This window comes from Calidris pugnax, unplaced genomic scaffold, assembly GCF_001431845.1.
Source record: "Calidris pugnax isolate Ruff unplaced genomic scaffold, ASM143184v1 scaffold98, whole genome shotgun sequence".
In the NCBI taxonomy this organism is placed as follows: domain Eukaryota; kingdom Metazoa; phylum Chordata; class Aves; order Charadriiformes; family Scolopacidae; genus Calidris; species Calidris pugnax.
In genome coordinates, this window is record NW_015090829.1 from 601835 (window position 1) to 626753 (window position 24919).

Genomic DNA, 24919 nt, shown 5'->3' on the forward strand with positions numbered 1-24919 from the left:
ATCTCCTCCTTTCAGTAATTTGCCTTGGTTTTGAAGAGTGACTTGACACAGCATCTAGATGAACAGTCAGGAATGACGTACAGCTGAGTAATTCTTTTTCCTCCCATAAACGTATTTTTAGGGCCTCTCTGCCGAACGTGGTGACTTGGTGATTTGATGTCCACAATGTTTATAAAATACAACTGTAGGGAACGCCAGCAGCGGCGAGTAGCCAGGTTCTAACCTGCATGGGGATTTGCATCTATTTATTTTATTAATGCTGGTAGATCTCTGCTTCATGGACCAAGTTTACCTTTCACATGAGTAGGTGGACTTTTTTGTTTTTCTTTTGCCTGATCGTTTCAGAAAGCGACAGGGAAGCAGCCTGCCTGTATCAACACGCAAGCAGTCCAGTGCCTGGGGTTTATTGCTGCTGGGTGCCCCAGACCAGCATTGGGATCAGCTTTTAGTAGATTTGATGAGAATTTGTGACGTGTTGGAAGCAGTGTGGCTGTGCCAGGGACCGGACCTGGACCAGGAGCTGGGTGAAGCAGCTTTCTGCCATCCCCTGCTTTTCCCAGCTGCTGTGGCATTTGCCGTCACCACCTTCCTTTTAATTAATGTTGTGTTCTATGGCTTAATATTAAACCACATCTCATTGCATCCTGTCTCCTAATTGGCTTAACTGGCCATCACCCAAAAAGGCTCTGCTGTGTATAGAAACAAGCTTCCCCAAATATTTCCTAATTGGCAGTTGGTGCTTTGTGAGGAGATGGGTCCCTCTCGGCGATATTAATAGCTGGTTTTTTTCTGTTTGCTCTCAGGATTGGACATTGATCCTATGACGCATGCCCGGAAGAAACAACTTTTCCTTCTGAAACACCCAGCTGGTTCTGCTGGCCGAGCTTCATCCCCAGCGGGCAGCAGGAGGATGGACAGGAGCGGCGCGGAGCGCGGGGAGCAGGGGGACGGAGATGCCACCGAGGCTCCCAACTATCCCAGCGGGTTCGTGGGGACGAACAAAAGCAAGAGTTTGCACGAAGTGCGAAAGACGTACCCGCTGCGGAGGCGTCTGCTCCCCTCGGTGAACAAAAAGACCTGCAAAGTGCTCCTCACCAGGCTGGAGGATGTGGCCGGGTCTCTGTCGAAACAGAGCCAGAGCTGTAAAAAAAAGGACCTTCCCAGCTGGATGGAGGGATTGGGATCTGCTTTCTTCTCCGAACAAGTTCAGCCTGTGGGAGCGGGGAAGAGTGATTCATCTGGGGAAAAGTGCACAATAACTTATCCAGGGACGGAGCAGGACCTGGAGGCTGCTCCCTCGGAGCCCAGGAAGCGCAGACTGGCCTCGCTCAACGCCGAGGCTGTGAACAACCTGCTCTTCGAGCGGGACGATGGGTTGTTGTCGGGCAGGCGTTTCCGGAGGGACTCGGTTAAAGCCGGCGGGGACTGTACCGTGAAGAGCTTGCATTGCAAAGCAACTGGGGACAACTGGCCCGTGCTGGAAAAAACGGCTGCGAAAACAGGTAAAGGCAAGAACCGGCACGAGCCCAGCCCGAAATGCAACAGCTGTGACCATTCACTGGACGAGGTCTTTGACGATGGGACAAAGAGGGAGGACGGTGCCATCTCCTACCATCCCACCCCAAAGAGACTGGCCAGCCTGAACGCCGTGGCCTTTCTGAAGCTGACCCACGAGAAAGACCAACCCCTGAAGCAGAGGAGTAAGTTGGATGGAGAGGGCAAGTCCGAGAACCACTGTTCAAAATCTACGCTCAAATGGGCCAAAGCCGGTAGGAAGAATTGCGTCAAGTCCAAGAAGGAAACGACCAGCCCAAAACTGGAAGGTCAGCAGGGCTGGCGAGGGCTCGCCTTGGGGAAGGGAGAGCAGCAGGACTCCTCCAGGCTCTACGGGGCGACAGAACCCCCCCCTTACGAGTCGCTGTCTAGCTCCTACGCCAGCACGGAGGGGTTCTACCACAGACTGCCTTTGCTCATGGGTGGACAAGCTTCCATGAAGCCAGAGTACGGAAGACCCGGAGAGAAATCCCCGACCCCCAAACAGGAGTTTCATCAGCCTTCCTTTCCCGTGCAGCAGTTCCCTCCCCTGCCCGTGCCGGGGAATCACGCGGATTGTGGATGTCTCTACGAGTCCTCGGATCTGACTCCCTTGAACGGGTTTTACGTGTATTATGGCCAAAGTGGGTACAGTGGCTACTCTCACTGCTCCGTTTACCCCAAGGACGAGCTTTCGCAGCCCGCGACCTGCGAGGGGCTCTTGGTATCGCCCGGCTCCTTGCCATCAGGTGCTCATTTCCAGCCACTCCACTGGTGTAACTCCCCGTACTGTTGCGGAGAAGGGCCAGCCGTGAGCAGCTACAGCGTGTGCGGCGTGGTGCACGTGCCGGAGGGCCGGGTGGGCAGCGTGCACGCCGGCCGGAACACACACCCCTACAAAATGCCTTTTGCAGCAGGTAAGGTGCGAAGCTGGGAGAAAATCGCGTTCCTAGAAGAGGGCTGGTTCAGCACGGTGGCTAATGAAGGTGTCTCGGTGGCTAATGAAGGTGTCTCGTGGCCAAGAGGCAAGTTCCCTCTGTCTGCAGCTCGGAAAGAATCCGCATTTCACCTCCCCTTGCCCCGTTTTTAGCCCTGAGGGGTTTTTCCCACTGTAAGGTCTTATTGGTGTGGAAAGCATAGAATCAGTGAAAGGATTTGGGCAGTGAGAAGGTGACTCACGACTTGTCATGCCGGAGCGAACCGCTCAGCTTTGATCTGTGTAAAATGAGTGGGTTTTAGTTCCTACATGCCCTGCGAGGCTTCTGGCCGTCCTGCTGTGCCGCTCCGAGCGCAGGCTCTGGAGCCGAGATCCTCCTCCCTTCCCAAAAGCTGGCTCTGGGACTGCAGCATCCCTGCGGAGCCCGGCGGGGGGAAGAGGCGGGCGCTGCCTCACTCGTTAGGCTCTTAATGACTGCGACCCCGTACAGCTCGTGTTTAAGATTTTATAGATGAGACCTGGCAGGGCTGTGTAACTATTCCCTTCCAGTCTGCTCTTTGGACAGATGCTTGAATTTCCCTGTGGTGCTTGAGGTGCTGGGCATGCTGTTATTCTGAGCAGTGGTCCCATCCTTGCTCTTAACACCTGAGAAGGGAGCGTTGCCCTGAGAGCAGGTGATGGTGTAGGAGGTGATGGAGTTATTTCCCTGGCGCTTCTGTCCCGTCCCTTTTTCAGACTCTGTCCTCGGTGTGCTTTATCTCAGAGCTTTGCCTTTGCTAGTGAAAAATATCTTTTGAAATATTTAAAGGTGGATTGTTGTGTGGGGGTTATCAGACACCAGCACGTTGTATAAAAGCGGTGGAGCTGGACGGGGCTGCGGTCTACTCGTGGTTATCCCCGTCCCCAAGGCAGGAGGAGCCTGAGTTACCTGCTCAAAACACATTTTCAGGTAGGAAGGTGAAGTTTTGGTTCAGCGCTGGGTTTGAGCGAGCCTTTGTTGTCTCTTTGTGGCAGCTGCTGCAAGTGGGGAGCGTTTTGTTGAAGCAGAATTTCTGTTTTCCCTAAATTCCCCCGCTGGTGCGGAGCCGCTTCCCGCAGCGGCTGCGAGACGGAGTTGGCTGGTGGCTTCTCTGCTCTGTGGGGCACAGACACCCAGCTCGGCACCGTGCTCCCGTCTGACAGCTCTCCCCGGGCTCGTGTCACTCCACTTTGTTCCTGAAATGTAGCCCGCTGTGCCTCTAACGTCGCATCCCCAACCCGCAGGACGCAGGTGGTGCAAACGGTGTGTTTTTGGAGTTCAGCCCTCCCTGCGCTCACGGGGACTCCTGGGGTGCTGGCAGGGGCAGGTATTTACTGTGGCTGTGTCACCCTGCGGCTATTTCTCAGTGTAGGTTTGTAAGTTGCAAGTTAATTTCTTCTCCTGGCACATTTTTGGGCTGCGGAGCGCTGTGGGTGAAAGCTGACTGTAAGTACAAATGCTTCACTGGCTCCGAGTTCCTTCCTGTGAGCAACTGAGATTTAAAAGCCTACAACATCGGAATAATTTAGACTTTGTTTTGCGGATTGAAGTGTATGAGGAGGTCTCCTGGAATATTAACAGGGACTTGTGCTGAGGAGTCAGTTTTTATATCTGAGTGTGTCTCTGAGATCTCCTCCTTCCCGGGGTGGGTTATGGCAGTGAATGGAAGGAGCATCTTGAGGGGCTCCTGGAGGTGTGTCCGTCTTCTTCCCGGTGTTTGAGGTGTTCATATGGAAACCCCGGGGTCTGTTGGCTACAAACGAAGGGCTGAGGCTGTAACCTGGGCAGCTGTGCTCTGCCGGACACGGGGGATCCCCCGGCTGGTTTGGGGGGTGCTGGGGATGGGACCCACCAGCCACAGACGGCTCCCGGGGTGGCCGGCGTGGCCAGCTCTGCGCTACTTGTCCGGAGTTCAGTAGATACTTCTCTGAAGCTTCATCCTGCTTTAGTTCAAGCTTGAAAACTGCTTTTGTAAGCAAAATACTGGAGAGGTGATTCATTCCCGTGCCTGCCAGGGCCGGGCAGGAGACCTGGACACGCATCCCCACGTCGTGGCTGGGGATTTGCTGTGGCATTTGCCGCTCGGGGCCAGCAGAGCCCAGGGCCAGACTCACGCTCGTGGTGGCTTCTTTGGGAGCATCAAGTGGGAGAGAGGACGTGGTAACTCCCCGTTACTGCCAGGGGATCCCGGCAGTGGCTCAGCTGGAGCCTGGTGACTTTAGGTGTTTGATCACGGTTGGGTTTTGCAGGGGCTCTGCAGCAACACGGTCCCACGGATCTGCTCGGACACGTTCTGCTCCGGAGGCATCTCCTGGAGCTGGCTTGGAGCTGCTGTTTTGGTCACCCCAAAACCCCACGGTTTCGGACTGAGGGAACAGGGGAGCTCTGTGTGTTGGTCTGGGAGCTTCCTCTCTGCTGACAGCGGGAAATTCAAACCCCACTTGCTCCTGTCGGACACATTGGCCTGGGCTGAGGGCTCCTTTTGTGACTCCTGGAGCCGTGCGAGGTGTCCTGGGATGCTTTCTGAGCATCAGCCGACGTAGGAACTCAGTGTCTCTGCTCTGGGGACAGGGCTCTGCTGAAGGCAGCAGCGTGCATCCTCTCACATCGTTCTGTTCCGCGTTGTTGCCTGCCTCTGGAGTTAATTCAGAGAATCGTCTCAATTTTCCCTGATTAGTAGAATTTGGCTTTTTTGAAAGAAGCTGGCTGCTTCTGCGAGCGTGGTTTAATCCCTCCCATTGTTTTGATAAGCCTTTTATTTCTTTTATACATATTGACAGGCTGGAACTGCTTTGGAGACTGGCCAGCCTCGTGCGTGCTGCTGGCTGGCGTTGCTCGGGGGGGCTCAGCTGGGTCTGTTGTGGTGCAGCGTCACCGGCAGCGACACATGGCAGCGTCGCAGGCTGAGGAATAGCTTGGCTTTCAGAATCCAGTGACACTGCAAAATGAAATTTTATGCAAATAGTCTTTCCTGCTGTAATGCAATAAAGGGAGTTTTGGGAGAAGGCAGTGGTAGTTTGGGATAGTCTTGATTGTGTGGTCCATCTTATATTTCCAGTGGGTCTCACATCTCTTTTCTTCCCTCCTCCCAGAAGGCTGCAAGTCTCTGGACCAGCTGAACCTCACAATCCCTGTGGCAGGGCACCCCGCCTCGCCTGCCCACCCGCTCTCAGGATGCCCTGTACCCAGCGTGCCACTGGCTGCAGAACCCGTTCCTCATCTGCAGACCCCCAACTCTGACCCTCAGACCATGGCCCGGGAATGTCCACAGAGCTCCAAGCCTCCCAGCGGCTCCAAATCCGGGCTCCGAAATACTCCGGGCTGTCTCCACGCCTCCGACAGCAAAGCAGCGGGGGGTCACTCCCACCCCAAGCAGCAGCGCATCAGCCGACGGAGAGCCACCAACGGCTGGATCCCCGTGGGCACGGCCTGCGAGAAGGCCGTCTACGTCGTGGTAGGTGTCTGTGGAGCTCTGGGGTCTGTGTGGGCATGGCTGTTCCCGGTCATGCAAGATCACAAAGGCCTGAGCGCGTTTTGGGTCTTGCTTCAAGGTGGAGATGGTCACTAGGTGCCATCTAGAACCTCTTGGACAAGCAAACGGTGCCTTTTGGCTGGGCTTGGAGGCCGTGCTGCTGTTGGCTTTGTTTGTCTTGTGCACCCTGGTATTACCTGGTGCAGAGCGACGGGCTGTTTGGAAAGGAAGGAAAACCTGCTGCTCCTTTGCTGGCATCAGCTGAAATGCCACCATGATGAGTACTTCTGGCTTTGGCATTTGCAAGGGTGGCATCTGTGCACGTGTGAGTCCATCCCGCAGAGGGACCGTCCTCCAGCTTCCTCCTCCGGGGTTAGGGCAGACCTGCTGGAGAAAAGGAGGGAGGTGTTAGCCTTGTTGTAGGGAGCCGTTGTCTGAAGGTCGCTCTCGTAGGTGGTTCTTCTCACTGGTGGTGTCTGTTGCCCAGCAGGATCTCCCAGAGAGCACAGGGGGTTGAGACAGTGTCTGGCTCCCAGGTGGAATCTTTCTAGCACATGCTATCCCCCTGGTTGTACTTTCTGTGGTGGCATGGCCAGTCTCTCCTTCCACGATTCCTTGTCTCTGCTCTCCCATTTATTGTGTTCATGGGCAGAGACTGGCTCCTGCAGGATGGGAGACTTCCTGCCAGAAGATGCAATTAGCTCCAGAAAAGCCCACTTTGATTGAGAGAGAAGGAAATATTCTTCGTGTTATTAAAAGAGAAGAGCCTGGATTGGAATCCAAGCCTGCGTGTTGTCTGGGAGGGGGGAGGAGGCGTTGAGCTGGGTGCAGTGGATGTCAGTGCCCAGGGGAGCTGTGGTCCCAGCTCCGTGGGGTGGGGTGTGACCCCCACTGCTGCCAGCAGCCCCCAGGATGGGGTTTGCAGCCTCAGCCCTTGGGGCTGTGTCCGGGCACCAGGGGCTGTGTGAGGACCGAGCCCCCAAAAGGCAGGGATGGGGCTCTCGTGTCCCTCGCTCAGGCTGTGACACTTTGGGGGGAGCAGCACCCCCTTCATCTCCTTAAGTGCCAGATCCTAACGCTTCCGACTGTGCCTGGGCGGCCGGGCAGGGGGTGAAACCTGTCCTGCTCAGGCACTCTGAAGCGAATTTTCAGAGAAAAACTAAAATAAAATACAAAACCCCAGCTCACAGTCCGAAAAGTCATCAATTTGTAACGTTAGAGACTACAAAGGAAACATTAGCCATCTTGTGAAGCTTTATGCCACCCCCTCCCTGCCCCGTTCCTGTGAAATAGTTCATGTTTTATCTGTTTCCTTACACTGTGTGTATCTGAGAAATGCGTAGCATTCAAAATATTCGAAAATATTGCTTTCCCTGCCTTTGAGTATGAGGGGAGGCAGGTGAAATGGTGATTTTTCTGTATTTCTGAGAAATATCTTTTTAATTTGAAATAAGGTATTAATTTCAGAACTGTGTGCATTTATGAGACTTGCTGTCCTGCTGGGGAGCGGCTCCTCCCCGCCTGTGCTACGTAGGAGAAATAGTTGTGTTTTGGTCAATTTTAAAAGGGTGGCCACCTGTGACCCATGGGTCACTTGGATGCTGTTCCTCGGTGAGCTTTTTTTATCTGTCAATGCCCAACTTGTAGAAAAAGTAATTTGTTCAACCTGATCTTTGTAACAAACCGAGCTGGTGGGACTGGAGGTGCCACGAGAGGGTTCGTGCTGCGTGACTTCCCTGGGAGATGTGTTGGAGCAGAAGCCCTTGGCTCCGGGAAGGCTTGGGCAAGGTCTTAATCTGCAGCAGGACTGAGGGAGTGGGAATAGTAAATTAACCCTTCGCCTCTGCATTCAGGTTGCTTTATTCTGTGTGTGTTGTGATGGTACAGAACGAGCCCGAGCCGGCCGTGCGCAAGAGCTACCAGGCTGTGGAGAGAGACGGGGAGATCATCCGGGTACGAGACACCGTCCTCCTCAAGTCAGGCCCCCGGAAGAAATCCATGCCCTACGTGGCCAAGATCTCGGCGCTGTGGGAAGACCCCAAAACAGGTACCGTGTTTGCTCCGTGCCTGAGAGATGAGGGGGAGCTGGGAGAGGGAAGCGATGGGTCTTGGGAGAGCTGGGAGCTCATTAGGGGACTCCGCTGCTGCCAGAGCGGGTGATGGAGAGGAAGAGATTAGCTCCATGGCTTCCATTCAGATGGTTCCAGGAACTGAAACGCTCTTTAATCACTAGCCTGGGACTGGTAATCAAAATCTGTCTGGTCGTGAAAGCACATAATATCTGCCAAGTGCCCGTCTTAGCAACGATCTCCTTTATTATTTCATTGCAGCAGACGTCTGGGAGCTGCTGTTTACCCAGATGCTCTCCCCAACATCTGGGCCAGGAGCCGGTGTGGAGCTCGGGCTGGTCCCCAGCAGCTCGGGGGGACACGAGGGGAGGTGGGGACTTGAGTGGGGGGAGGTGGCTCTTAAGGGCCAGTGTCTGGCAATACCTGAGCCCAGGAGGCCGTGCCCAGTGTTGTAAAGCACAGGTCTAGCTTAGCAGTAGAATAAATTAAAAAATTACATGTGAAAGCAGTGATTGATGCGTGGTGAGACCCGTCATCCTGCGACAGCCCTTCTGGCACCAACCTGGGAGTCAGTGCCCCAAGTGCCAAGCTTTGCACGAGCATCTTTTCCAGCTGCAGTCCGAACGGATACTTTTTTCAGATGGAAACGTTTGATTTTTCGTATTTTGTGGTGCCAGACTCACCTCTTTGTGACGCTGTAGCACAAGCAGAAACGGGTGAAGGTGTAATGGAACAGCAACGTGGCCGACTTCATACAGCTTCTTGCTGTAACAAAAGGACACCTAGTTCAGCATGAAATATTGATGGCGGCACAGCTGCCTCCACGGGAGCGCTGGGGGAGTGGGAGGGAGGGGGAGGAAACTGGGTAGTGGTGGGAAAACACTACGGGAAGACCGAGGCTTGATGTATTTAAATAAATCTCCTTGCAGGGGAGCTGATGATGAGCCTCCTGTGGTATTACAGACCGGAGCACACTCAGGGCGGCCGTAACCCCAGTATGCACCAGGTGAGCCATCCCGGCGCGGGGCGAGGGGGCATCCCAGGGTGTCCCCACTCCTGCAGGAAGAGGGGTTCTCCCCAGTACCTCCCCACGTTCCCAGCTGCCCTCAAACCCGAGGTCTGGAGAAGAGAAGGCTGAGGGGAGACCTTATCAATGCTGACAAGTATCTCAAGGGCAGGCTGAGGGAGGAGGGAGCCAGACTCTTTTCAGTGGTTCCCAGTGAGAGGACGAGGGGCAACGGGCACAAGTTGGAACATAAGATGTTCCACTCAAATATGTGGAAAAACTTCTTCACAGTAAAGGTGACAGAGCCCTGGAACAGCCTGCCCAGGGAGGTTGTGGAGTCCCCTTCTTTGGAGATTTTCAAGGCCTGCCCGCCTGGATGCTCCTGAGTAACATGCTCTGACAAGCTCTGGGTGGTCCTGCTTCAGCAGGGGAGTTGGACTAGATGATCTCTATGGTCCCTTCCAACTCTAAACATTCAGTGAAATTCAGTGAAAACGCAGGGGGCTGAGCCCGTGTTCTGGGTACACTGGAGCTGCCTCTTGGCTGTGAAGCAGCTGTTGCCAGATGTGTTGGGTGCTGTAGAAACTCTGGGCTGTAACAGAAGCCGCTGCGTTCTTCACGTGGCCGCCTCTGAAGTTTCAATGTTTCTCCCTTCAATGGGAGAAAACGGCATTGGGTGAGTGGTTGGTTTGAGTGCTGCCTCAGGAGTGAGGAAAAATGGGTTTATACTGAGTCAAGATCAGACACTTTTCCCAAAAGGCCATTTGAATCCACCCGAGCTCGACACTGCAGCTCCTGCTGCCATTCTGTGGGACGTTGGAGCACCTCTGTCACGTGCTGCCTTTTGAGCTCACATCCCTCAATCTGCTGCTTAAACTCCAGAAGGTTGTTTGGTTTGTGCAGAAACGTGGATGCATCCCCTTCCCCGTGTAGGTCTGTGACAAGAATGACCGACTGGCTCGGGAGGTGGTGCCGGTGTCACCGAGTTTGCTTTTTCACAGGGAAAACCTGTGAATCGTTATGACATGGGCTTGTGTTGGGTGACAGAAGCAGCTGGTTTTAAACTGGGAATGGAGAATTTACTGCTGGTTTCAACCCACCAAAATACTTGGTGCATTTTTCCATTTTTTTTTTTCCCCTTTTTTTAAAGGAAAGGGAGGGTGGGGTGAGAGCAGGACTGGGCAACAGCCGGGGAATTGTCCCGGCCTGACCTGCAGGCACAGATGAGTTCCTGCACCAAACCTTAGAGTTTCCCAGTCCATAAATGAAGCGTGATTGTGCCCAGTTGCATTTTAGTGCAGAGAGAGAGGCCCAGTAGGCTGGCCGGGAGGAATGAAGCTGGGTTTTTGCACACCTGCTTAATTACACAAGACTTCAAATGAGAGGGTGCCGTTGGACTGAGTCTGCCAAAGATGACTCAGAGAGCTCTAAGAACCAAAACCCCATGTGCAGAAGCAAGGTGGGGCATTCTCCCTTTCTCCATTAAGGATGTCCCCAAACGGTGACCCTTTTGCGAGTCCTTCCTTCTTTGGGGCTGGGAGCAGAAGCAAAGCCCGTGGGTCACGCTCCCAGACAGTGCAGAGATCCCCTTGGCTCACCCGACCACACCTGACATTCTTCCAGATGGCTCCGTCTGGGTTGCCCCATACCTGACCAACCCTGCCAGCTGCAGAGCCACATTTCCTAAATTACCCTGGGAAAAAAAGGTTACTGCTACTTCCCTCCCTAAACCAGCCTTTTTAATTGAATGGGGATGAGGAAGGGGTTGGAAAAGAGGGGATTCCTTTAGCTTTGATGCAGGGATGGATCAGAAAGACTGGTTGTGTGTCACAGGGTAGTAGTAAGGACAGCAAAGTGCTGTTCAACCTCCACTTAAACTCTCAGCTGTGCGAGTGAATGGAAGGGTTTCCAGGCGGGGAGAGGGAGAATGAATGAAGAACATCCCCAGTGACTCGGGGGCACGTGTGGGTGGGGAGTCCTGACCTCCCTCCTGCAGCAGCGTCGCTCACCGGGGTTCCTGATGCGGCTCCTTCCACGCGGAGTCTGGGCACGGAGTCAGATCTTGGAGAACCTGGAGCAAAGACACCTCTCACAGGGTTTTTTCTCCCTTTCTGAGCCCCTGCAGTACCTCCCCTGATGAACTCAGCCTTCCTCCCTCTCTCCTTCCCGCTGTCTTCCCCAGGCATCGCGGTAGCGCTTTCAAAGCGCTGCTTTTATTTCCCCAGTGCAGCACTGCAGGAGCTCCTCTCCCAGGTCCCCAGGGGAAGGAGGAGGTCGAGGGCTGTCCCTGGCCGTGGCCTCGCTGCTTTTGTGCCGGTGGCCACAGGTGTGGGACTTGAACACTTGGGCTCACGAGGTGCACTGGGCAGCGTTAAACGATGGGAGAACTCTCAGTGCTGGATAAAATTCTGCTACACACTATAAATAGGTCCCAAAACACCTGGGAAGTGTCTGGATTCTGTGAAATATTGTCTCTGCTACGAGCAGGCTTTGATAGACTCCCCCTGAGGGTGATGGGGGAAGGCGTGGAGCTGGCCCTGCCTCCCTGGGGCTCCTGGCCAGCGAGGTGACCTGTCCCTCCTCCTCCTGCAGAATGAGATCTTCGCCTCCCGGCATCAGGACGAAAACAGCGTTGCCTGCATAGAGGAGAAGTGCTACGTGCTGACCTTCGCAGAGTACTGCAGGTAGGTGGTGCTCGTCACTTGCTGCCGGTCCCAGACCTTCATCTCCAGCTCCTCTCACTCTTCCCATTTCCCACCCTCACCCAGCAGGACCGTCCCAGCCCCACAGACTCGGGCGGAGCATCCAGGAGCTGGATGAATGATGCTCTCTCTCCGTAGGAGTTTGGTACTGCACTCCGGGGGGGATGCTTCCACTCTGGAGTCACTCTGTGTCTGATTTCTGTGATAGATAAGCTTTAAGGTCTCACAAATGTTTGTACTTGTATGACATGGGTGGAGAACGGTGCAGAAAACCCCATAACTTGGAGCTAAAAGCTACACAAGGCAGGAAATGGTGCTGTATATCTCTCCCCGTGGCACAGGGGTGCTGTCGCCAGCTGAAAAGCCTGGTTTGGCCAGTGTTTCTCCCAGCCCCTGGTGTGTGTGCTCCCGGATCCAGGTGTTTTGGCAGCAGCACCCAGAGCAGTGAGTGAGGCTTTTACTGATAAGCTCTTGCTGATGGAACGGAAACTTTGTCAGGAAGAACTTGCCAGCATCCGTATTCCAGGCTGCCATCCTTTGATGGATGGATGTGTGGGGCAGAGTGGGAACAGGGGTTGAATGGACACCCAAATCCATGATGTAGAAGCGTGTTACAGCTCTTCAGTTCTGCTGCCTGCATCGTGCTGGGGGCACAGCCTTACCAGGGAGGGGGTGGGTAAGCCCTGATGCTTTCATAGTCCTCCTGCTCCTCATCTAGGGCTCTGCTGTTTGAATTTCTAAAAACAAACCCTGTTTTACAAACTCCGTATAAGCTGAATTTTGCTCTTTCTTTTCAAAACTCTCAAAAAAACCCAGACAAACGAAAAAAAAAATCCACAAAAACCCCCTAAGCTGTAGATCCACACAGCTCATTTCCCTTCTAACAGCCCAGCCCTCTGGAATAGTTGTTGGCAGGCATTTTTTCATGCTGTTGTGGGTAAGGTCACCTTTGAGAGATAATCCCTGAAGGCATCCTGAATTCTTCCTTTGCCTGAACAGCAGCGCCAAGTAGTAAGAGCGCGGTGGGTTAATTGCAGTCATCTGTACTGTGTGGCATCCACCGCTGCAGGAACATAAACCCTTGTGCTGCTTCCCATGGTTTGGGGGGGATCAAAAGCAACAGCTTCTTCACGTTCTCCTCTTGAGCAAGTTCATTTCTCTTCCACACTCTTATCCTTCCTCTTCCACCCCTCCTCCTCGGGCAGCCACGACCCGTGGACGATGAAAAGAGTCCGTGCTAACTCTTCTAATGAATTTCCTTGCAGATTTTGTGCCTTGGCAAAGCGTCGCGTCGAAGGGATCCCAGGCAGGAAAACCATCATGGTTCCTCCCTCGGAAGAATACTCCACCCCTCTGCACCGCAAGGTGCCCGAGGACACTGACCCCGAGCTGGTTTTCCTCTGTCGTCACGTCTACGACTTCAGACACGGGCGCATCTTGAAGAACCCTCAGTAGCAGGCAGTGGGGATGGAGCCCAGGGGTGGGGATGGAGCCCAGGGGTGGGCTGGTGGCCCGGGCCGTGGGTGCCGCTCTCCACCGCTCGCCCTGGGCCACCGGTGGGTGAGGGCACCCGGCGCTCTCTCCTCGGACTGAAACACGTGGGCAGGAGCAGATCCCCGCGGAGGAAGGCAGCGGTTGAAAGCACAGCACTTCGATAAAAGCATAAAATGAAAATATATACGTATAAAATAAATATATGTATATAGATATAGGTACTTGCATATGTAAATCTATATCTATATATGTATCTAGAGATGCATATATTGGGAGGGGTTCACAGGGGATAAAAGCCAGTAAACTGAATCCAGAGCCATGGCTGGTGGGGACGGGGGGAAGGCGCAGGAGGGGCGCGTCGGTGCGTTGTGTGAGCCCAGCTGTGACAGGTCCCTGGTGTCTCGTGCCCCGAGGTGACGTGTGAGGACAGAGGGTTCTGTGGCAGAGCACAGAAGGGTCTCCTTTGTCCCCAGGACAGACTGAGCCTTCCCAGTTCAGAACACAGCCCTTGCTTTGGGAGCCGCCCGGATGCAGAGTGGCCTTGTGTTATGCTTGAGTAGGTTTTGGTCCATCAGGGGAAGAGGTGACCCCTCTTCTCCCTCATCTTCCTCTTCCCCTCTCCTCGCTCTTCTCTGACTCACCGCCGAGACTGGGGCCTGGCAGCCCGGCTTGGAATCCTGCTCCATCACAGGGCAGAGGGGGAGCCGGCAGGAGAGAAGGCTTCATCCATCCCGGTGTGGTGTCCAGAGAGCCCTGTGTCCATCCCAGACACCCTGTGTCCATCCCAGACACCCTGTCCCTGCCCCAAAGGGTCTCTGCCCCATGGAGCTCGGGAGCTGGGAGCTCACAAAGTGGCAAGAACCTTCCCTTCCGAGTGTTGCTCTGCCTGCAGCGGCCTGGGGGGCCGTGCCGTAGAAGTGGGTTCACTCTTTCTTCCCAGTTGTTCTCCTGTAACATCCTTCACAGTTCCCAGTTTAACCCCGTACGTCTTCAGTGTGAAGAGGCTAGAGGCCGGAGGGTGAGATGGCAAACCCTTTTCTTGAGCGTTTTAGGATATTATTTTTTTAAAATTTTAACCCCACACGTGACCGTCCTGACCGGGGTGTTGCTGCTGAAGCCATCGGTGGTGCTGTCTCAGCGCTACTTTGCAGCCCCCCCAGGCTCCCCCCGGCGTCCCACGGGCTGTGGCTCCTGGAAGGAACTCGTGCCCCGAGTCCCACAGACGTTGCCTCTTGCCTTACGTGTCTCGATCCCAGACAGACCTTAGCTCATCCCGGTGCAGCCTGTGGGAGTTGATTCTAAAGCAAACCAAAGGACAGCGTGTACCAGCCCCTCGAGTCGCTGGCGCCCGGCGGGAGTCCTTTCTAGATTGCACTAACGTCACGAAGGAGACCCCGCACCCTCTCGACCCACCTTCCCGCTGCCTGGAGTCCCTCCTTCAAACTAGGGATCTGCATTTCCCCCCCTCTTTTTGGGGCTTCTGAACTCGTATTCAATGGTGGAAGTGTTCATACTGCTTTAATGTTGTCCTGTGGGTGGACGTGGCACCACCCCAACTCCCCGTGACGGGAAGGGAGGGCTCGTCGGCTCCAGCGGCTGCACCCCCTGCCCGGCCTGGAGAGAAACCCCCCCCAGCGTCAGACCCGTCGAGGCAGGAGCTCTCCAGAGATTTGCTCTACATACCAAAGAGGGGAACATGTCGAGAAGATGGCTTGAGAGGAGGTGAGAAGATCTGGTAGCCACCACGGTGGGTGAGCGGGGCTCGTGTCTCCCTGCCCTTGGTGGGCAATTCCCCAGGATGCTGGAAAAGCGCTCTCCGTTCTTGCCTGTGTAGCCCAGGGGGAAAAAGCCCCCCGCTCCAGGAGGTCTGGTCGGAGCAAGAATTCTGTGGGTGAAGCATCTTCTCTCATTTATACCTCAAGATACTGTTAGTGTCAAAGTAATTGCTCAGATTTCTCCTTAACAATTGGCTCGGGCACTGGTGGTCTCTTGGAAGGATGCGGTGGGGTTGGGGGTGCAGCAGCACGGTGTCAGGAGCACTGCTGGGGCTCTCGTGGGGACGTGCCATGGGGGGGGGTTTGGAGAAAGTGGTCTCTGATGCTACTGGGAGAGGATATTAAGTGGGTCCCCTCCGTAGGCGGGAGGGAGGACGCTGGGGATGCAGAGCTGCTCCTGCCCATCACAAACGGGATCACGGAGGGGGCTGGGGAGCTGCACCCCGGGGCCGTGGCACAGGGTGGTGGCCTGGAAGGTGACAGGAAGCCCCAAATGCACACGCTTGACTCGGTAGGGACTCCTTGGGCAGCCACCTTCCTCTAGCAAAGTGCCACCAGACGCAGGATGCTCCAAGAGCCACCCGCCCGGCAGAGCCCGAGCATCGCTGCACAGTCAGGGAAGGGCTTGGATCCCGCCTTGGAACCCACAGCGACCCCCTGGACTCCTCCTCTCCCCTGATCCCACCTCTCTCCTGGCTCCTCTCCGGGCAGAAGAGAAACGGTCCATGCCCTGGGGCTGGAAGGGGCTCTGGGCGCTCTCTGGAGAGGACAAATCCTGACTCTTCTCGTGTTAGAACCTGCTTCAGGCCAAGAACGTTGTTGGAGATTCCCGTGGTTGCGTATGCTGTTGTGCAAACAGCATGTAAATGAATTGAAATGTCTTATCCATAATGAAAATATTTCATGCTTTTTTAATCTATTAGATATGGAAATATTTTTTGAAACTGAAAATGCAGTCGGTAGAATTTAAATTGAAACGTAATACATGTAAAATATATTTTAGTTGATAATTTTGTAAAATGCACTTTTTTTGTGTCTCTTCCCTGGTTTCCCAGATCTGTATTTCAGTGTTTACAGATGGAATGAGAACATTCCCTATACCCTCCTTCTGTGAGAAAGATATATTAGAAGTAATTCTTAAAAAATAAATTTGAAAAATTGTATTGATTTAGAAAACACACGGGTGCTGCACTCTTCTTGCTCTTCTTCTCCTCCTCCCCTGAACTTCCCGCTCGCGCCCGGTGGCTGCAGGAGTTGGGAGTGATGGAAGGTGTTCAAAAGCCGGGTTGATGTAGTGCTGGGAGGTCTGGTTTAGTGATGATGCTCCTTGTTTGTTGTGCGGGTGTCTATTTTTGTCAGTCAGGTTGACGGTTGGACAAGATGATCTTTAAGGTCCCTTCCAACCTAGAAGATTCTGTGATTCTGTGATTCTGTGATTCTGTGAAGGTGCCCACGTATGAGCAGAGGTGGGTGCTGTGGGCTGGGGACTGATGGAGGTGAGCTGCTCTGGGGTTTTCTGCTGGGAATGGAGCGAGTGGAAGGAGATTTGGTTGGGGTTTGACTTATTTCTTTTCCAACGTGCTCTCAACAGCTGCTGTCACGGGGATATTGAAGTCTCTGCCGTTCCGGGCAGGGGGTGGTGGTGGAGCTGCTCTCTGCGAGGCTGGGGGTGTCAGCCCCTGCTCTGGGAACCCGGCAAGGACGTGGAAAAGCGTCTCTGGCTCTGGAAGGAGCAAAGGAGTGTCCCGGCCCCGTGTCACCAAGCCCTGTGCCCCCACCAAGGACGGGTCCCACAGCCCGGGGTCTACACGGCCGTGCCCAGGCGGCAGGAGGAGACTCGGGGGAGCAGGAGAGGAGAGGAGAGAAAGGACCTGCTTGAAACCCTCAGCGAGGAGCGGGATCTGGATGGAAATGTCCGTATTTAAAGGTGGGTGTGAGGTGTCTGCAGGTCTCGGGGTGCACGGCCGGAGCTGCTGCCATGTGCAAGAGCTGTGCACGAGGACTACGAGGGCTCTTGCACACTCATCCTCGGTGAGAACGGCTTACACGGTGCCTGGCTGCTCCCCACACAGCCCCTGGAGCTGCCTCATGGAATCTGCCTTCTCGGTGAGAAAAAGGGCTTTTTCCAGGTTTCCCCTGTGGCGGTGGGTGGATGTGGGGATTCTCTGAACTCTCCTGAAGGATAAACCAGCTCCTGTAAAGCTCCTGCCCATCTGGGACCCCTCTGCCCCGGCCTCGCTCCCTCGGCTGAATTAACTCCCTGTTTTGGCCGCCTTGTCTGCTCTCTGCAGCTCTGACTGAAGGTGGAATGAGCTTTACCTGCCTCCCCGCTTCCAGAAAAGGCTTCTCGGGGCCTTTAATGATTTCCACTCCCTGCCGAGATGGTGTTTGCCTTCCTGGGGCTTCGGTGCCCCTTCTGGTGTTGCCAGGGATGGGCCAGGAAGGGTCCCGCTTGGGCTGCTCCTCCGGGCACCAGGGAATTCACCCCAGAACCTGGGTGAGGGCTCGGTGCCCTCCCTGGGACCAGGCTGTGCCGAGCATCCGCACCCGGGGGGGGAGGTGACATGGCTGCCCCTTGGAATTGGCTATTTCTAGAAATAACGCTGTGTATTGGTTGGAGTCAGACCCTTGCACACCTGGGGAGGGAAAGGATGAGTCCTGGGAACAAAGTGAGCAGGAAGAAAAAGTAAGGTCTGTTACCGACCCTGAATTAGCTCCTAATTACAGAGGGAGGTGAGCGGCGAGCATGGGGTGGATGCAGAGGGGCTGGGCACCGAAACCGCATCCCCATCCCCTCGCAGTGTCTTCCCAAAGGGAGTAAGGAGCTCGGCCAGTCACACTCGGATTTGCGAGCCAGTGTGGGGTCAGCAGGGATGACATTCCTGACCCCGCAGCCTTGGATTTCTGCTGAAGAAAGGATTTGAAATTTTCCAGTTGTGTTTAATGTGACTCGTCTGCCCAGAGGGACCAGCAGCGCCGGTGCCGGGGACGGAGCGGGAACCAGCTCCTCTGGGCAGCTCCGGCGCTTTGCCGGGCGGGAAGAGTCTCTCGAAGGGGACAATTAGAAAGAAAACTGAGGAAAAAGCTTTTCTGTCCCGGCTCGTCCCGCCTGGAGAGCCGTCCTCAGAAGGATAATCTGTGGCGCACTGAAAAGTTGGGATTAATGTCAAACAAAATTGGATTTACTGTTGAAATCTGCTGCCCGAGGGAGCTGCGCTGGGTTCTATCCGTCTCTCCTGCGCCTGACGTTCTCCGAACTCCTGCTCTCCTGCCACATCTCTGATCTGCCGGGGACTTTGCAGCTGCCTTGGCTGAGTCCTGCTGCCACGAGGTCGTCCTTGGAGGTGACACCGTGTGTTGGTGGAGGTGGCCTCACCCGGCTGTGAAGCACCGAGGTGTATTGTCACCCAAATCCTGCACCGCCGTGGCCAGCGGAGGTTCTATGGTGGCTCCACATCTGGTTCTGATGACCCCAGGGTGATTTCAGGTAACTATTCTTGGACTAGATGATCCCCAGAGGTCCCTTCCAACCCTGTGTGATTCTGTAGAGCCCGCCTGCTGCATCACACCTCCCCTCCCTTCCACATGCAATGTCTGGGGGTGGCAGAGCATCACCAGCCTCGTGGGGAAGGTGTCACGGTGACACCTGGGGGGCTGGGAACAAGCCATTCAGGGCTGCCAGCACCTCCAGAGGCTTGGGGTGATGTTTGGGTCCTGGGATGAGCTCAGTGGGTGGGAGATGTTGAAAAGCACACCCTGAGCTTTGGGAACTTATCCCTTTGAGCAGCAGGGGATGGTTCCTCTGCATTACTGCCGGGGTTCCCCACAGCCGCGGGGGCTGGTGGGGCTCCTTGCTCCGTGGCTGCTCGTTTCGCGTTGGCGTAGCCCCCTTTGGCAGGGAAGATGCCAGCTGGGCTCCTGGCACACGCCGCCTTCCTGGGGCTCCCACCGCGCTCCCCGCGTCTCCCAGCCCAGCAAACCCCAAGCGCCAGCAGGACTCGCTCCGTGTCTTCTCACCCGGAGCAAAAGCCACCAGCTCCTGGTTACATTTAACTGCTGCTTTGATGCCGCTAATTATAATTGACTGTAATTGTGCCAGAATCCATCCCAGCCAAGAGACGGGAGCAATTTGGGCTGTCACATTAACGCGCCGGAGCACTCACTCACTCCCCGGCTGCGTCCCTCCGCAGCGGCTGCTGATAAATGAGCTGTGCCCGAGCAGACACTTTGTCTGCCAGAGGTTTGTCACAGCCACGGTGGCTGGTGCCACCCGGGGAGAAGGGACACACATCCCTGTGTTACCCTGGTGTCCCTGGGACCTGAAACATTCACCTCAGCTGCTGCTGCAGCCGGTTCCTGCATCCCTCTGCCTGCGCTGGGGGGACCGGGGGCTGAAACGGGTCCCTGCTGCGGCCTCGGGGCCCAGGAGCAGCAGGAACTCACAGGTCACCCTGCACAGCTCCCTCTCCCCTGAAACACCACCATGTGTGAGACGGAGTCTGTCCCCTGCCACGGAAGCCACCGGCACAAAGGGAATTCCCATCCGGCCCCAGGGAAGGAGCCGCGGTGGGGAGCAGCCAGGACCACGCCGTTCCAGGCTCCTGCAAACCCCAGAACTTCACCCAAACCAGCCCTTTATCCAGGAATTCTCCCCAGGACGCCACGAGGGTGATCCACTGCAGGGTTCCAGGTACGTTCTTCCAAACACCAGCCCAAAACATGGGTCGAGAGCTCTGTGGGGCCATCAATTTAACCCCCCCATGCAAAGCTTTGGCAGCAAGTCCAAGGGCCACCAGGAAGGGCTGGAGAAATTGAGGACAATTGTTGGGAAAAGGGAAAGCAGCGAGTCCCAGATCAGGGGGAGGGACGGAAATGTGGCTGGTGCTGCCTGTCTCGCTGGGAGATGCGGCCACCCACCATCCATATCCATCCATATCCATCCATTCCCATCCATATCCATCCATTCCCACCTATTCCCATCCATTCCCATCCGTACGTTCCGCAGGGGCTGGGATCCCCAGGAAAAGGAACCCCGGTGCCGTGCAGTCCTGGTGACACCCCCGTTACCATTAATAACGGGCTGTTAATGAGGGGCAGTGCCATACCAGTGTGATTTGGGATGGGTGGATGGTCGGGCTCACACGGAGGAGACCCCTGGGCGGCAGCGTCCGTGCGACTCGTTGCCATGGAGATGGGGTGGCTTTTCCGTCAGAGCCTCCGGTGAGAGCGGTTAATCCGTTTTTAAGAGGAAAGGATATTTAATAAAGGAAACAATTTAAACTGGATTTACAAGAGTCACTGAATGGAAGCACCGTTTATTCCGGGGCTTCCTATTTAATTTTAATATCTCTATAAACCTCTCCAGAGCGTTCTGCAAAAACAAGCTGGAGCTGGAGCGGCTTCGACCGCCCAATAATTCTTAAAAGCAAATCAATTTAACAACGCTGACAAAAGCCTGCATCTCCATGAATATTTCCTCTCTTGGCAGCAGCCAGAGCCCTGGGATACGTGTATTAGAAAACAGACAAACAAACTGTTCTAATGGAGAGGTGTTTTCGAAAGGATATCGAGCAAAAACTGGGCAAAGCTGGGCTGGGAGCGCCCAGGCTCAGCGGCCACCGGTGCCTGTGTCCCCCCAGACTTCTCCTCTGGGAGCTCTGCAAGATTTCGGAGGAGGTTCAGGAGGAGAAAGGGAAGGAGTCGATGCTCTGCACGCAGCGACCGGTGCTGCCACCCTTCCCCGGGGTCTCTGCAAATCCCTGAGCGGCCCCATCCCTGGCAAAGAGCTGTTTTCTGGGTCCCAGCCGCCTCTCCTGTGAAATTAATGCAAAAATGATTTAATAATTAAAATTAATTAATGTCACAAGCCCCAGCGCGGGTTTGTGACAGCCCAGAGCAAAGCCCACAAGACCCTGGTCCCTCTGCAAACATCCGTTAAGCTCCAGGCAGTCTGGCAGAAGGAGTTTTCTTTGTTGCTCGGAGTTTTCTCTGGTTCATAATGCAATAATTTCATCAATAATCCAGCTTTTTTCCCCAGCCGCGCTCGCTGCTATTCCCACACTGCTGAGGGAGCGGGGATGCGGTGCTGGTTCTCCGCCGGGACGAGGGAGAATCCCACAGGAAAGCCGGGATGGGGACAGTGGCACCTGCAGCCCGTGATAAAGGAGGTGGTGATGGAAACCCCACGGGATTCCCGCTGGGAAGCGGTTTGTGGCTCTTCCCAGAGCCAGGCACTGGGAATGTCGGGGTTTTGAAAGCATCTGGGAAGAGCCGGTAAGAAAACATCCCTCCTTCCTCCCCAGGAGTTAAATTCTCCCTGTTCCCCCAAGCACAGGAGCAGATTCTCTGGGATTTCCCCTCGAACACACTGATTTTTATTTCTTTTTTTGAACCCAGATTGAAAGCCGAGCACGGTGCCCTCTGACTCAGCAGGAGCAGCGTTTGTGCTTTCAGGATCTCCTCTTCCTTTTACTTTACACCTTTTTTTTCCTCTTTTTTCCCTCAAAGGCACACACATGAACACCCCGGCAGGGGAACCAGCCGCCCCCTGCTCTCCACAGGGCCCAGGACATTAATTTCTCAGGGAGAGGGCTCTAAACTGCTCAGAAAGAGGGTGATTTTGCAATTAACTGGTTTTCCTGTCCCAGGCTGGGGGGGGGGGATCCCCGTCACCAGTCCCAGCCCCCTGCCATCACAGCCCAAGCGCAGGGCACGGGGAGGGCTGAATTCACACCACGTTCTGTAATTCCCCGTAAAAAGGGAATTCTCTGGCACGTTCGTACCCTTTATTTTACCGCATTTGCCGTTCCATGGTTGGATTTTGTTCTCGCCTCCCCCGGGACAGAAGCTGGGACCCCCCCTGGGGATGGGTTTCCTGAAGGGATCTCCCTTCCCGGGGACACCCCGAGTCCCTTGAACCCCGGAGACGGGGACCCCCGGTGGGTCTGGGAGCCGGGGAGGCAGCAGTGCTGGCCCAGAGCCCACCCCATCCCAGGGACCTCGTCCCACTGCCAGAATTCACAAGTAAATACAAGATTTACTTATTTTATTTCATTCCTCCTGGTGCTTATTTTGAAGGAACTCTGCTGGGACAGATGTCAGGCTGGAATTCTTGCTCAAGTCGCTTCCATTAGCTGATCTAATTAACAATGGCGCGTGTTTTATCATAACTCATTTTTCACGAGGGATGGAATTTGCTTATTCTTTTCTGTTCCCTTTACCTAGATCCTGAGCTTCCTCCCTAATTCCCTTCTCTTCAGTGCTTGTTTTCAAAACCACCTTTACGCTGATACATTTAAGGCTTGAAAATATTGGGAACAGCTTTCCAAATATGCTGAGTTTAGAGAAACGTTAAGATTAATCATACGTGTTTATTCATTTAAAAACAAACCCCAAACTGCTGGCAGCATCTCGTTGCTGTTCCCTCTGCTCCACTCCGGGGAGACCCCCCAGTGCTGCCTCCAGCTCTGGGGCCACCAACAGCAGGACATGGAGCTGTTGGATGGGGCCAAAGGAGGCCCCGGAGATGCTGGGAGGGCTGGAGCCCCTCTGCTGGGAGGGGGGGCTGAGAGAGTTGGGGGTTCAGTCTGGAGAAGAGAAGGCTCCGGGGAGACCTTCCAGCCCCTTCCAGTCCCTCAAGGGGCTCCAGGAAAGCTGGGGAGGGACTCTGGATGAGGGAGGGGAGTCCTAGGATGAGGGGGAAGGGTTTGACACTGAAAGAGGGGAGATGGAGCTGAGATGTGGGGAAGAACTTGTTTGGTGTGAGGGTGGTGAGAGCCTGGCCCAGGTTGCCCCGAGAAGCTATGGCTGCCCCATCCCTGGAGGGGTTCAAGGGCAGGTTGGAGGGGGCTTGGAGCAACCTGGTGTGGTGGGAGGTGTCCCTGCCCAGGGCAGGGGGTGGCACCGGGGGGCTTTAAGGTCCCTTCCCACCCAAACCACTCTGTGACTTTCCACGTTATATGGGTGTGTGAGGAGGTAACGAGGTTGGTGGTGACACCCGGGAGGGACCCACAGAGCTCAGAGCTTCAAACCTAGGAGAAAAATAAACCCACCGCCATCATGGGCAGCCTTGTTTCTAGCAGTCTGGAATATATTTCCAGAGCCGCTCTGTTATCTTCTATAACTTCTCTAGACCTACAGGTATTCGGAGTGAACAGAAACAAAAGAGGACAAGCGGTGCCAGACTAATGTGCCTTCTAAGAAACAAAAACTTCCTTTGTCTGCTTTGGCACTGTATTACTGGAGTTTACTGTAATTGGAGTCTTTTTCTGGAAGAGGAGGGCTTTCCGAAGGGTCCTGCTTCTCCTCTTGGTGCCAGGGGTTCCGTACATTGGTGCAGCTTCAGTTTTCGGTGGTGTTGAGGCTGAGATGGGGTCCTTGGAGGTTCCCTCTGAAATCAGAGCAGGTTCACAGCTGTGCTGCTGGTGGCAGGGCAGGACACACCGCCTCTTCCTAGAGCTAGTGCTGTATTTACATCAAAATAAACCTGTAAAATGTAAAATAATCTAGCTCCAGGCTCTCGCGCTGCGCTACAAATGCTTTGTCTGCCTTGGCTGACAAAACGCTCTTGGCTCTTGATCAAAGAAAACTTAAGTGGAAGCTGTTTTTTCTCTTGATGTTAAGAAAGCTTTTGACAGAGAGAGTCCCTGCACGATGCGTTCAGATGCACAAGCCCCGTGGTTTGCTCTGGAAAAAAGCACTGAAGAGAAACCACAGAAGAATGGCAGCGTGAAATGATTTTTGCTCCGGAAAGTAAGTAGAAACAGCATCCTTATGGCTGGTCAACACTATGGGCCATTCGGGCTGGCTCCAATGGCCACCGCTGGCTACAGCTTCTGGCTTCTTTGGCTGCTGGAAGCCTCATGCCACTTGCCTTGAGAGAATGTCAGCCAGAGTCACAGGGAGAGGGTGTCTTGGGGGAAATAGCTACGAATTTTTTGAAATCTCCTCCTCTGGCTGTCGGGAGGTGGCACAGCTGTCCTCATCCTCGGCGCTGCTCGGGGCTCGCCTCTCAGGTCATCTTCTCCTTTTGGTTGCCAAAACTGCGCATCCATATCATAGAATCATAGGATTGTCTGGGTTGAAAGGGACCTTTAAGATCAACGACTCCAACCATCAACCTAACTCTGATAAAACCCCTCACTGAACCATGTCCCTCAGCACTGTGTCAACCCGGCTTTTAAATACCTCCAGGGCTCGTGCCTCAAGTGCTTCCCTGGGCAGCCCATTCCCATGTGCAATAACCCTTCCAGTGTGAAAAATAACCCTTTCACTGTAAGAAAAACATAGGGCACAACTACCAATTGTGGCTTGTTTGGCCTAGTACTGCGAAAACCACTGCAGCCCTTGATTCAAAGCCCGCAGGTCACCACAGAAGGGCTAAACCCGAGCTGAGAAGCCACTGTGCTGCGAGCAGCGTCCCGTAACCCAGAGGAAGCCGGAGGGTTTTATTTTAAATTACGTGTACAGTGTGTTTTGGGGAGCGTGGGGCGCTCCCGTGGCGATGCCGGTGCCGGGCTGACAGGGCCGCGGCCGAACCGCCCCCGGGGCCGCAGCCCTGACTGGAACCGTTGGCCCGAGGCCCTCCATCCCCTCAGCGGGCCGGGCCCCCGGGGCTCGGCGGGGGGATCGCCCCTTCGCCCTCCCCTTCCCCCGGGCTGATGTTCGGCGTGATCCTGGCCTCCAGCGGGCTGCTCCTCATGATCGAGAAGGGCATCCTGGCCGAGGTGAAGCCGCCGCCGCTGCAGCCGGCGGGAGGGGAGCGCTCCCGGCGAGGCCAGGGGGGTGGCGGGGAGGCCCCCGGGGAGCTGGAGGCCGAGGTGCTGCGGGACATCCGTAACCGCACCATCCGCGCCGTCTGCGGGCAGCCCGCCATGCCCCGCAGCGTCTGGGAGCTGCCGGCCGGGCCGCGGC

General features: G+C 55.0%; 2 protein-coding genes across 2 annotated transcripts in view; both read left to right on the top strand.

The window, feature by feature from the left end:
- The first annotated feature begins 808 nt into the window (after window positions 1-808).
- Window positions 809-13445, top strand: BAHD1 (bromo adjacent homology domain containing 1). Its single transcript, XM_014940717.1, has 6 exons — window positions 809-2450; window positions 5582-5943; window positions 7849-8008; window positions 8960-9036; window positions 11629-11720; window positions 13004-13445. Exons 1-6 carry the CDS (start codon window positions 821-823, stop codon window positions 13191-13193), a joined length of 2511 nt encoding a protein of 836 aa, XP_014796203.1. The 5' UTR covers window positions 809-820; the 3' UTR covers window positions 13194-13445.
- Window positions 13446-24509: 11064 nt separating this feature from the next.
- CHST14 (carbohydrate (N-acetylgalactosamine 4-0) sulfotransferase 14) overlaps window positions 24510-24919 on the top strand; it is a 2217-nt gene continuing 1807 nt past the window's right edge. The window contains 2 exon segments of the mRNA XM_014940608.1: window positions 24510-24515; window positions 24604-24918. Of these exon segments, the coding sequence (XP_014796094.1) occupies window positions 24510-24515; window positions 24604-24918 (321 nt within the window).

Excerpts from the sequence above, each read along its gene's own strand:
- BAHD1 (XM_014940717.1), top strand. The coding sequence starts at position 821 with ATGACGCATGCCCGGAAGAAACAACTTTTCCTTCTGAAACACCCAGCT. Across the intron at positions 2,451-5,581 it reads CAAAATGCCTTTTGCAGCAG|AAGGCTGCAAGTCTCTGGAC; the intron begins GTAAGGTGCGAA and ends CCCTCCTCCCAG. Across the intron at positions 8,009-8,959 it reads GTGGGAAGACCCCAAAACAG|GGGAGCTGATGATGAGCCTC; the intron begins GTACCGTGTTTG and ends ATCTCCTTGCAG.